Below are 13,262 nucleotides of genomic sequence, written 5' to 3' on the forward strand. Positions count from 1 at the left end.
GCTTAGGTAGCAAGGATGAGGTTCTGGTAATGAATAAGGCTGTATGTATTAGTGGGATGTAACTTACATGGATGTGAAATGCAGGTGTTTGTAATTGGAGTTATTCTAGGACATGATTCATCTGTGTTACCATAGAGCAATGTTAGTTGTGCCGTCTGCTGTTAATGATCAGAAGGGCCTGCTTTTCTTCATTCACCATAGGATGAATCTAGACAATTAGCCAAGGTCTCATTTCTACTGCTATTAGATTTAATAATAAAAGTTATATAAATCTAATTTAATTTTAAGTGGTGTGTGAAATATAACTACCTTTGGTTATATGATCCTCTACAGGATTGCAGTGCTTATGTATGTAGGCACTGGAACAGCAGAGTGTCTCAAATAACTGGGAAAAATACTGTTACTGTTAGGACAGTTTATAGTACTTTGTGAAGCAAGATAAAATGCTCTTTTGCTGAATAAATGACTGTAGCTGTACGGCTCTGTCAGGAATACAATCACTCTTTCTCTCTCCCAGCCATGGTTTCACTGGTAGAAGCTGGGAGTGTAGGTATAGCTTTAGAGCATTTGAGAGCCCACACTTTTTTCTACATTCATAACAGTCCAACATAACTAATAAGCATAAAAATTGTTTTATTCTAAAGAATATAGCTGTGCTGTAGGATGGAAGGATCTGGGTCCAACTTTGTGGACTTTCACTCAGTGCTCTTGTGTAAGCATATTACTGCGTGTCAGTATGGAGAGAAGCTGAACGTGTTCCTCTGTGAAGCACCGGGCCTTGTTTTCTTCCCGTATGGCTTAAGTTTGTGAAGGCGAATACTTCAAGACCTTGATTCACACAGTACTTGGGAAAATTCTTCACTTCTAACTCATTTCAAAATGGATGTACTTGAAGACAGTGCTAAGGTGTCACTCTGGTTATAAGTTTAATAATATAGACAAACATTTCTAAGCTACAAGATAATCATTAACACATGAGGATTTAATACAAAAAAAAATATATAAAAACAAGAACAAAAAACCCTCTACTAAAAGCCTGGTTCTCATGCACGTGAATCCTCTGGTATTTCCCACACAACATAATTTGCCAGGAAAGAGTTTCTCTGTAAAGTGAGCATGCAAGTGTGTGCATGCACCCACACACAAGTGAGAATTGTTTTCTAGCAACCACCAAAATAAAAATACTAAAATAATACTGAAATAAAAATAGAGATATGAGACTGAATTTTAGGGTGGAGACATTGAAATGAATCCAAAGGAGTTAAATTCCTTTTAAATTCAATGCGATATAGTTGCCTAATTCATTTAGGCTTTCTCATTACAGTTTCCACCTGGGACTTTTCTTCTGTTCCTACTGGTATCTCTCCATGCTTATAGACACTGATAGTAACCTGCCCTGTTTCAGAGCCATATTTGTTCTTGACATAGATGCTGTATTTTCCTGTGTCTTCATTGCAGACTTTCTCTATGGTAATTGTGACAACTGTCCCCTTCACATCCATTTTGTAACGATCTTTAAAGACGATAACCTTCTCGTTTTTGAACCAAGTGATTTCTGGGTAAGGATCTCCAGATACACAGCAAGTTAAGCACAGGGTCTATTGTAAAACAGAGAGATTACGAACACGTAATTGAGCAAAGAAATTCAGTTGATGTGAGATTAAGAAAAATAAAAATCAAGATCAGGACAAATCCACAAAGGTTGCTTATTGACTGTATTGTTCATTATATGTCATGTTATGTGTTCATCAAATAGCACACATACTTTTATCTCAGGTCTTTGTTTTATAAACTGAGAGTGATGACTCCTGAAAGATAACTATTATTTAAAAAATGATTATTTTTAAAGTTGTTACTTTGCAATTGCATTTATTTGGCTGTCTAGTTTGTGGCTATAGGAAATTGTGGTCCTTAATTAAATTTTATTGCTGTTCTGTGCAGCTTCTATGGAACTAGAAAATTCTTAGAATAGTGACTTGGAGTCACTTTCACAACCTTGGTAATAAAGTGTCAGAAATGACATGAGGCATTTTAAGCACTTAGCAAATTCTTCTAGGTTTTTAGTAGGTGAGATTCCAGGACTGTCCATTTCCTTTTCCTGATATCTTCCAGTACAATCAGGATTAACCTGACTAATTTCACAGGGCCTGACTAATATTTGTGCTGCTGTCTTTTTACAACTTTCTTACACCATGAAGTGGCACTTAAATAGACACATGGTGAATTTGCAATTACTTTACAGACTTGCTATTTATTTTGCCTGTGTAGTAGTAAAGGGGAATGTGACCCAGAAATGTAAGCATCAAGTTTATATGATGGGAAAGATCAGGATCAGCACTTAGCCCCTAGTCTAATTGTATTTTATGGGAAGACAACAGAAAGGATCTGACTGGGAAACAGACCTAGGAAGCATCTGTTACACCTGTAACCTGACAGAAGATTCTGTGCCAGGGAAAGCACGTGTAAGTGCAGAAGCACATGCACATTTGAAAGCACATCAGCAATAAATGGGACTGACACAAGTGTCACAGAGGGTACCACTTCGCTCCTTCAGCGGTAGTTCTGAAAAGCTCCTGGAACCGTACAGGAGGGAGACACCAGTAGTGTTCTCCCAGCAGTCATTCTCGTGTCTGTGCAAGGCCCAGTTACACGAACAGTTACTCAATATTACCTTGTCCTCCATGATGGTGGCAACATCTGGCAGACCTTGAACAACTCTGGCACGACCTGGGAATAAGCAAATACGACCTTTTAGTTTTACTTATCAGTGTACCACTTGGCTGTGTTTGGCAGAAGGAAGGAAATTCATTTACTTACACTTTTCTGCTACTGCTGCTTCTCTGAAAGTGAAGAGAGAGAGAGAAAATTGTAGTGGTTTTATTTATTAGGTATTATATTCTCAATATAGAATATGACACCTGAAATAGATTAGTTTGGCTGTGAAAATAGTTAGGCAGAAACTTACTTTAGCCTTCTGTGCTCAGCCAGGGCATCTTCAAAGGCTGCAAGGAATGAAATGTTTTTAAGGAAAGTTGCTGTTTATTTCTTTTGACTTAGGTTTAATGTAATGCATCGGGTTTGGAAATACAGGTATTTGTATGCACAGCTACATATAATTAACTATCACTTATACATTATATATGCCTTATGGAAATAAGAATATACTTATAAAGTACTGAAATTAGTGGAGCCTAATATTCCCTTTCCTCAGAAGGAAAAGAATCCTTTGAACTGTTTGGAAAAGCCTTTGTAAACATGAAGCAATGTTCTATTTTCCAGGATGCTGCTCGTAAGCTCTGGCAGCCTCGGGGGCATGTCCCGGGAGCAGCTGTCCTCCCACTCATCCTTCCCCCAGCAGCACCTTATGCTCTGGCAGCAAGGTGCCCTAAAGACTTCGGTCCCTTCTGCTGCTCCCTTCTCCTCTCCTCAGGTTTCCTTTGACTTTTATGGGCAGTTCATTGTCGTTCTGAACCCGGTTTCGTAGCATGTTGTCATGGAACCAAACCTCCAGCCCAAACACTAGAGAGAGGAATTGCTGCCAGCGGTTTGAAGGAAGCTTGGAAAGCAGCTCAGGTGGATCTGATTCCCATGGCAGTGCTGTTGACTTAGCTTACCTTGCCCAGACAAGTCCGTTGACAGCTTGTGAGTGTCATTCCCATCAAATAACTCCAGGTCGTATTTTCCCTTATCTGCATCTGTGGGGTTCAGGATGTGAAGCCAGATCTGATTCATTGTGCTCCCAGCTTTCAGTCTGTCACGACTTTCCACTTTCTTCTACCAATACTAAGCAAACAAATTACATAATTTCAATACTATTTAGCAGAGCTGCATAGAGTGCTAACTTTCTGTTAGTCCTAAACCGGTTAGAACAAGAAGGTGGGAGTCAGGACCTCACTGCTCATTTCATGGAGAGTTATGGACTCACTCATTTGAAAATCTCACTGGGCATCCATCTCTGTGTTTAGGCAGTTTGCCAAAGCTCTACAAACTCTACAAAAGACCTCCTGATTCTTATGTACGAGATTAAATAGGATGTAGGCATCATACGCATTCAGCCTTTAAACATAATTAAAAATTGGCCTCCTTGTGTATGTCTGTACGAGGTGTGTAATAAAAAGGCATTTCTCTATTTTACTAAGATGTTATGCGGCTAAATTAGCTCATGTTTGGAAAGAATCTTGTAATGTTTGGGAATATTTGTTACTCAGAGTGGGGTAATATGGTTTACAGAAGTATAAGATAGTAGACATAAAGAACTTGGGAAAAAATGACAGCTTCCTTTCCTGTTTGTAACCAAGGTGGCTGTAACTGAGCAGTACTTTAAATTATTATTCTAGTAAAGATGACCGCTTGTAAATATTTCTGCAGTGCTAAGATAAAAATAGCATGACTTGTTTATTTTGGAATTCCCGGACATGATTCAGGATTCAGAGAGAATTGTGGTTTTCCATCTTTACCCTGATAAATCTCCCATTGCCTTAAAAAATAAGGATTCAGGCCTAAGATGCTTAATTTTTATGATAGACAAGCAACATTTTTATGATGTATAAGCAACAGTACCCCCAGACGCCTTGAAAATGTCTTTTGGGGACTTACTTGTGATACCAGGTTGTTTTCATGTAGTCTGTGTAGTACTTCACGTCCGTGTAGATTTTGATGCCTTCTTCAGTAGGCTGAATTTTCAGAGGTGAAGCAGAAAGAGCTGATAGTATAATTGAAAGACTGAAATTGAGGCGAATGTCCAAGAATATCTGTGTAATTTTACATGCTATGCAAACAAAATCCCAAGCAATTTCTCTCTGGAGACTGTGACTAGCTGAACGTGGCATTGAATTTTGCCCCATGGAGTCTTGAGTCTTTTAGCCAACAGAGTAGAAAAATGTCAACACCTCTTCTGGAGACCCAAAATACACATCACATGGATAAAAACAGTGCAACTTGCTCAAATTCACATAGCAAGTGCTGTGACAAGGAGCAGGCTGCTGGCACGTAAGGGTCACAGGAATAATTTGTGAGTGCAGAGCGTTTTATGTCCCTGGGCACACATACTGACCATCCCCACTGACAGTTTAAAGGTGCTTTTGATGCCAAAGAAATATGAAATAGGCCGTGTTGTACTTGAGGTGGTAAATATTGACCTCGTGAGCTGTTTGCTCTGATTGTGGCACCCCATCTTTTCCCCCTTCTGTAATTACTGTATCAGCTGAGGAGAAAGGGACATACCGCTGATCCTGCACAGCTCCTTGAGAAGGTCTTCAAAGGCTGCAAAGACATAGCGGTATTTAACTAACTATACAGTACTTAGCAAATCACATCAGATCTACTAACTTAATTTCATTATGTTTAGAATATATCAGTTATTCATTGTCTTTTTCTGTTGCACAGCTTACCGGGTATGGGGGTTTTGTCACCAATTCATTTATTTTTAGATGCTGAGCATTTTTTACTGTATTTAGATGCTTCTATCTTCCTTAGCACTCAATGTGTGCAGTTAAAAACATGGTAGCAAGTTATGAAATTTGTTTTTAAATCCAAAATGAATCCAGGCAGATGTGTGAATGTGTAATATTGCCATATACAAGGTTCTCTTACATCCTTTTGTGAGATCAAGTTGGGTGTAGTCTTCTCCTCGGTCATCTGAAACAAGTGCTTTGTATTGGCCTTCATCTGCTTTGGTTATCTGGCAAATACATATGTACATATATAATAATAAAACAGGACAAAACAACAACAAAAAAGGACAATAGAATTTTCACATATCATTGAAATAAGGCAGGATTTGGAAAAGGCAGAGAGCTGAGATTTTCATCTTCCCTGGACTGAGGTTGGACTGATCAGAAAGGATGGCAAAAGAAGAAAGCGGGATTCAAGTTAGCCATGCAGAGATCGCACTAAAACTCTGCACCACCAAGCTCCCTTTCCTCAGCTGTACTCCCCTGAGGCAGAGTTAAGACTACAGTGGGCATTAGCTCAGCGTGTCTGGCCTTCTCTGCAGGTTACGCCTTAAATTTCATTCAGTCATTTCAGTAATGAGCACAGTAACTTTTTTTTTTGACTAAAGTTTGTCTCCAGAATGGGCAACCAATCTTGCTCAGAAAACCTGCAGAGCCCACACTTCCTTTTTAGCCACTCTCAGAACTCGTTAAACTTTTAACAGGCACTCACTGCTAAAAACATCTAATTTCTAATTCAGCTGGCTATAGCATTAATTCTTCTTTCATTTAGCGGGCACTACCCAAAACACAAATTGAATGTTAAGTGCAAGATAACCCTGTGTTTGCACGTTGACATGACTTCCAATGCCTCTGCTTTTATGTTTTTCACCTTTTTAACACGAAGAGTTCCTATCCCAGTCTGTGGATCAAACACGCCACCTGTTCGTGTTTTCTTATTGAAGAACCACTGGAAGCTGGTGTCCTTTCTCAGGTTCGTTGCCTGTTTAAAGTCAAGGTTTAGAAGTCAGGTTCCCAAGCGTATTTTATTTCTGAATGCCAATATGCCCTAATGCAAAACGTCACTTGCATTACAGGATTGGTGTAGAATTCTGGAAACTTCCTTCTTTATTGAAAATTCTGTCCAAGATATACTATCTCTTACCCTTCGTTGGTCTGCAAATAACCATTTAAAGGAGCATTGTTTGTTCCCATCCCTTAAATTTCACATCTAAAATTTAATGCTAAAGGAATTCAGGCTGTGCAGTTGCATCACATAGATGTATGTACCTTGCAGGTAAGGAGTACTTCACAGCTCTCGGTAACCTTCCATCTCAAATTCTCTATAAAATATGGGCCTATAAAAGAAAATAAGTGTTTTTTGCTGTACAGTTCCACAGCTCCTAATTAGCTACAGAAATGCCCCCCTCTAGTGGTGAATCCCAGCAGTGCTGCTCGTTGGGAGCGTTTCATGCTTTTTAGTTTTGCATGCATCAGGCACCACAGTTCACAGCACACAATTTTTGCTGCTCTTGTAATGTCCTAAGGCAACAGATCTTATGTTTGTTGAGGAATCATACCTTAAAATGATGTTAGTGTTGATGCCTAAGCAGTCCTTTACTTAATGACTACTTTGCATGAAGTCAGTGTGGGAGATGAGAGATTTTCTGAGCGAAGTGCAACAGAATAAACAAGCTGTATACTTTCTAATTTTCTTCCTGAATATTCCTGTAGGGGCAAACTGAGGGGCAAGTTGCTTTATACACAGCTTAAACTTATACTGGTCATCTCTGAAGACAGACAGCTGCACCCATAGCCCTCTCTGGTAGGGCAGTTGGTGGTGGTGGATACTTGTATCCCAGTTAGAAGGGGATGATCGGCTTTCCAACTGTAATATTTTTTTCCTCTGAAACTGTTTTATAAACTTTCTTATCCATGAATGTAAGATGGGGGATAAAGTGAAAGTGGGACGCATGGATCTTTTTAAACATGTCTAGAGAACCTTGTTTTCTACAAGGAAAGTGAATGGGTATTAATTACAATATATATATTCAGACTGGACAATTTACAAAAATAAGAAATGTTCTGTGTTACAGTACCGGCTCAGAGAACCTATACTGAGTATTGTGGCTAGCATGGCTAAAACTAATTTTAAGAAAATATTTTGTTTTTCAAGAGTTGGAGCAGAGTATCTGAAAATAAAGAATTTTATCCCCGTGTATTAATCAGCTTAAATAATACACTTAAAGAAGATGATAAAGAAAAGTGTTTAGAGCACTCAGTAATATGGCTTTGCTCAGGTTTTGCCATCCTGTTGGCACAGCTCTGGTAAGTCATTAACCTTCAGCTTATCTTACCCTGCTTTTTCTTCCATTCTCTCCGTTTTGCATCAGCCTCCTCTGCAACTTTAGCAAAACCTGTAAGAACAGTAATAGTCAAAGTCAACAAAAGAACCTGTTTCTTACTATAACACTAGAGATTTCTGGTTGCAAAGGGTGTTATCATAAGAGCTGTGATACATGTTTATAAGGTATCTCTAGTGCATCAGTTACCTCTGGCCCCACTGAGAACCTTGAACAGACCAGCACCATCTTTTTTTTGATTGTACTGGTTGCTGAGTATGTGATATTTATTGTCATGAACACAGAAGGGTCTTTGGAGACCTGAGCATTATGCATTTAGGAAATCAAATAGGACTTTTGACCATACAAAAATATAGGCTAGAAACCCTGAAATTAAAATGTTTTAAAAGTAGGAAACACAAAGGAAGGCAGAGAGGATAAAATTTACCTCACTTTTAGACAACTGTATGTAACATGAGGTTTTTCTACTTCTTTCATCATCAGTAAAGAAAAATGTGCACTTACAGAGCACAAGTCAAGCTCATTTTGTATTCTGAACTTAACATGTGCTGGATCACCCCACAAGAGTCTGTTTCTCTCTGCTGGTTGTACAGGGAGTCAAGTGGACGTGACATTTGTACAGACACTTTCTGTTCACAGAATGTGGAAGCTTTGTAAGGTTGCTTGAAATCATCAAACTGCTTGCAGGAACAGAAAATGGAGATAGACAGTACGTGGGGAAGTATTTGAATGCTAATCTTGTTGCTTCCTATTTTTAATTTATTAAAGAGCCTCCTTGTACTAGCACGTACAAGGACCCCGCATGTTTCATGTTTATCTTTCTTTGTTGCTTGGACTTGCCTTCAGGACAATCGACACTAGTTTCTTTATTGCATTCAGTTTGATGCAACTGACCAGCTGTTAAATACACTGAATTTTCAACCTGATCCTGTCCTGAAATAAATAGGTACGTATCATAATACTTGCCATACAGTTTGCTGCCAAGATACAGACAGTTTGACATAACAAGATAATAATGTAAAACATTTGGAAACAATAACTAAACTAGATTCACTAGATGTTTTACTTTAGCAGATCATTTTTATCATCAGGGACCCTATTTGTAAGACCAAAAGCTTCAATTTATGTTAAAGAGAAATACAGATTATTTCTTACGCAGTTCATGGACTTTCAATGTATGCTAAAATTTGTTCTCCACATTCCCAGTGTGCCAGTATAGCTGTCAGAAATACTTGAGGTCCTTAAGTGCCTTGAAAAATTTCCACTCGGCATGGCAGTCTATATTTGATACTGAATTTCCACTTACGTTCATCCAAAAGAACTAGGGTGAATTGATTTTTAGCTTTTCCATCTTGCAGCTGGGCTGTGTAGATCCCTTTATCATCATCACAGAAATTCTGGATTATCAGTTCTACCAGACCTTTTCCTTTGACAAAGTTTATTTTATGTGTCTGTGTAAAACAAAGCAAATACGATAAATTAAATAGCTTTTCCACAGAGGAACAGTTCCAAGGCTAGATCCTGGCTCAACATCTTTCACAAGACACTCAGACATCAGACAGTCCCATTATGTATGTATCCTCATGTATTTCCCTCATCCTACAGGTATAATGAGGCCAATGCACTCTGGTATTCTGTATTCTGTAATTCATCTATTCTTTGTTTGTGCATTTAGGCATAGCAGAATTGCAGGCAGCAGAACTTTTCTCTGGGAGAAAGTTTCTGTTAAAACCACACAACACAATGCATTCTTTCTTGTTGTGTATTACAGACTTTTCAACTTGCCAGGATCTCTACGATTTTTAGTATAATGAAACTAATCACATATTTGGGCAATTATAAGTAATATTGCCACCCTCTGACACCGTGCAACCACTACTGAATCTTTTACACACACACCCCGAAACCTGCCAGACACTTACATGTAAATACCTTAAATGTAAATACCATCGTTATGCCTCACCTCATTGTTTGCTCTAGGCAAATATTATTGTTACAAAGAGCTTGGCAAACACTTTGTAATCACGCATTACTATGTCAGTTCTCCAGTGTAGAAAAGGCAGTTCTTATAATAGAAAAAAGTCTTCAGTAAATTAACTACACATTGCTTTAAAAAAACAGCCCTCCCCCCAAAACCAGGAACCATTGCAATAAAGGCTCTGAAATTCTTTGGAGTGCTCCTAGCCCTTTGTTGTATCTGCGGTGTTTTTTTGTTTTGTTTGGCTTTTTTGTTATCTTGGCATTGCTATGCTGTGTTTTAACTGACAGGCACATGATTTACGTCGTTCTTCATTCTCAACTGTTGTCCACTCTGCTCCTGTCATTCCAAATGCTTTTTAAATGTTAAAATATTAACTTGATATGGAAGACAAGGAAGAGGCTAGAACTCTTTTTTTAAAATATATCAGAAGGTAGGAGTGTATTGTAACATGTGATGCAGTGTTATTTCCAGAGAAATAAATCACTTTCATCTGCTCTTAGAATTCATTATCCGTATGCAGTTCAAAGAGAGAGGGTGGATACCTTGCAGCTTTGCTTGTTAAAGTAGAAGAGAAAATATCCTGCCTCATTGTCGGAGATGGTATATTTCTTTACCATCCTCTTAAATGAGTTCAGATGGTTCACTAAGAGAAAGCTCTTGGTCCTGCACAGGTGCATCTAGTATCAGATGAATGGGACATGGATGGGTTTGCTGGAAAATCCATGTGTAAAAGGGAAGTCTGCTGCAGCACGGTTGACAGAGGCAGCTTCTCACAGTGGGAGGAACGCTGGCTAAGGAGGTGTTCTCTGCGTCTTACCACTGAGGTTTCTGCTGGCCATAGCACTGAGGAGGACTGCCCTGTCTTTAACTGAGCGTCAGTCCTGTGGCTGTGTATGGTGCTAAGGCCGGACAGCTTGAGAATCAGACAGTTGGCTTTCTGCTTATGCACAGTGGGAAATCAAGGCACAGACCCTCCCAAAAACACACATCAAAATGTCTGATGGTAATTTAGAAAGTGTGGGACGTGCCCAGTTGGTCTATTTCCCTGTTCAGCAAGGGGAAAGTAAGTCAGAATTAAAAATACCCAAACGTACTGGAGTACTTGTAAGCTCCTTCTCATTGAAGATTAAATGCAGTTCTGCGTTTGGTGACAGCTTTTCAACCTCCAGCCACAGCCGCACTTCTCCCTTCTCCAGGACATCAATGTTCCACCCAGATATCAGCTTTATCACTGGAAAACAAAGAGAACCGCCAAGGGGAATTCATATATAAACCACAGAACTTGGCTCAGCCAGGATTATGCCAGAGTTCCTCTTTCAGAATCTATATATATGGTAGTGGCCTCAGCCTGGTTCAACTTACACGGGTTCCTGATTTCATGGCTACGTTTCAGTAACTTGTCCAGGTCTGAAATGCAAAGAAAAAGAAATCATTGAGATTAGTACAACGAGGCCAAATCAAAATCATTATATCAATTGGACTTAATTTGTCAATGAGCTTTGTTTACGTCAGGAAGAAGATAATAAGTACAAGACATTTCATAGCAGGGAGGGCCTGAAGTGGTGGTGAAGACAATTCTTACTTATGTCCAAACAGAATGTTGGTTCTATCAACTTGAGAAATATTTTAAAGTTTTAAATAACTGTGATAGTGTAGCTGTGTGTGAAATCTGAACTCTAATGGAAAAATGACCTTCCAGGACCGTGGTATCTTTTTGTAGGGGACTGGAAAAGAAACTGCCCTTTGGCCTTCAGGGAATGAGAAACATCTTTCTAATGATACCCCTATCATTAAGTGACATCAGTCACTTTCTATTCCTTTAGGAGAAGCTTTCCTCCAAACATCTCATACTAGAAAATTATGGCACATTAGATTTTGGTGTTTGTTAATAATTAGTTTTTACCTTCTTTCGTTAAAGTGCAGCTGGCAGAGATATCTTCATCTACATCTGTGACCTCCACTGAATATACTCCCAAGTCCTTTTCTGATGGGTCTGTCAGTATAAGCTTAGATCTTCAAAGTAATAATAGAAAAGAAATATATTTTTTAAAATTTATGCTTTTTGTAAGAGAATACAATACATTTGATACATCTAGAACATCACATATATGTGACACTGAGAAGCAAGGCAAAAACATTAACAATATAAGGGATGTTGTTTCCCTTCTGTGACCTGACCATTTCCCTGCCTGCCCCATTCCATAGGCAGCAGAGCTGGGAAGAGATTTGCAAAAGGGAGGGGGAGATTTGCAAAAGTTCAACAGTTTACTTGTATATTGGGAGGAGAGGGAAACATTTGCCCTCACATTTTTCTCTGTGTTTAAGGCATTCTTTATTCCACAGTCCACAATTCATTTTCTCAGTGTGCATAATGTACTCACTTATTGCCCTTCTCTTCAGTCCGAACTCTGTCAGCATCTGGTGGTCCTTCATAGTCCTTTGACCAGATAAATTCAGAAGAGTCATTCTTCTCAGGAGCTTCAAAAGCCATATAAATGAGACCCTCTTCATCAACCCCAAGTTCAATTTCATTTGTGCCTGTATGACAAAAGTAAGCAATCAAAGGAAAAAATATAACACTGCAAAACATTCCTTACCGAAACAGGTAACGTCTGGACATCTGGCTTAAAGGCTAGAGAGTGTACAGCTAGAGTAAATTCATTTGGGCAGATTAATTTGCTAATCTTTATTTTGACTCAGGCTTTTTCTTGCTATGGAACATGTAGCTAATATTTAAAATCTCACCACTTTAGTTTCATACCAGGCTTGGTTTTAGCCACCACAGGATCCGAGGGGAGTGAAGGGGGCCCAATTCCAGCCTTGTTCAGTGCTCTTACTCGGAAAATAAAGCATTTCCCTGTCTCTAGATCTGAAACCTGTAGGAACCAGTGACAGGAATTAACATAAGGCTGAATGAGAAGCGACATTTGGATAGTAAGTGCACATACAGACCTTCATGTGAGTGGTGGCTACGGACTGCTTGTTTATTTGCTTCCATTCCTCTGACCCTTCCTCACACACATCCACGTAGTACCCTGTAACTGGACCTGCGCCTGTGTACAGCGGGGCTTGCCAGTGTAGCATCAGAGACGAGTCTCTTACTTCTGTGAACTTCACATCATAAGGAGGGCCTGTCCGGAGAAGAGTGTGCTGTCAAGCAATAACATTAAAAATGCAAGCAGGTGCACATCATTTGAGTTTGAGATCAGAAAGCAGAGCTTTCTGTTAACAAGTGAAGAGTGGGCCCACTGGTGGTGCTTTCTATGCTATTCAACCGTTGAGGCTCTAGAACCATAGGTTCTAGGAAAAAAAAAAAGCATACATCAGCTGGTTTGATGTTATGTGCTCTGGTGTAGTATACAAAGATGTTAAGGTATTTGATCCAGATTATTCATTCTCTGGAAACAATATTATTAAAAATACCTTGATGCTAGATGTGTGTAATGCAGAAATAATATGCTACATCTGAATCAGAAGGTCCCCAGA

General features: G+C 39.1%; 1 protein-coding gene across 1 annotated transcript in view; it reads right to left on the minus strand.

Annotated features, from left to right (window-relative positions):
- Positions 1-616: 616 nt before the first annotated feature.
- The window catches only part of MYOM3 (myomesin 3), a 30,479-nt gene continuing 17,833 nt past the window's right edge, over positions 617-13,262 (minus strand). The window contains 18 exon segments of the mRNA XM_066982344.1: positions 617-1,598; positions 2,672-2,727; positions 2,818-2,840; positions 2,966-3,002; positions 3,615-3,774; positions 4,593-4,702; positions 5,224-5,262; positions 5,593-5,680; positions 6,325-6,435; positions 6,723-6,790; positions 7,790-7,849; positions 9,102-9,246; positions 10,871-11,007; positions 11,139-11,183; positions 11,680-11,789; positions 12,158-12,314; positions 12,538-12,652; positions 12,729-12,907. Coding sequence (XP_066838445.1) covers positions 1,302-1,598; positions 2,672-2,727; positions 2,818-2,840; positions 2,966-3,002; positions 3,615-3,774; positions 4,593-4,702; positions 5,224-5,262; positions 5,593-5,680; positions 6,325-6,435; positions 6,723-6,790; positions 7,790-7,849; positions 9,102-9,246; positions 10,871-11,007; positions 11,139-11,183; positions 11,680-11,789; positions 12,158-12,314; positions 12,538-12,652; positions 12,729-12,907 — 1,937 coding nt within the window. The 3' untranslated portion in view covers positions 617-1,301.

Source organism: Anser cygnoides, chromosome 24, assembly GCF_040182565.1.
Source record: "Anser cygnoides isolate HZ-2024a breed goose chromosome 24, Taihu_goose_T2T_genome, whole genome shotgun sequence".
Classification (NCBI taxonomy): Eukaryota; Metazoa; Chordata; class Aves; order Anseriformes; family Anatidae; genus Anser; species Anser cygnoides.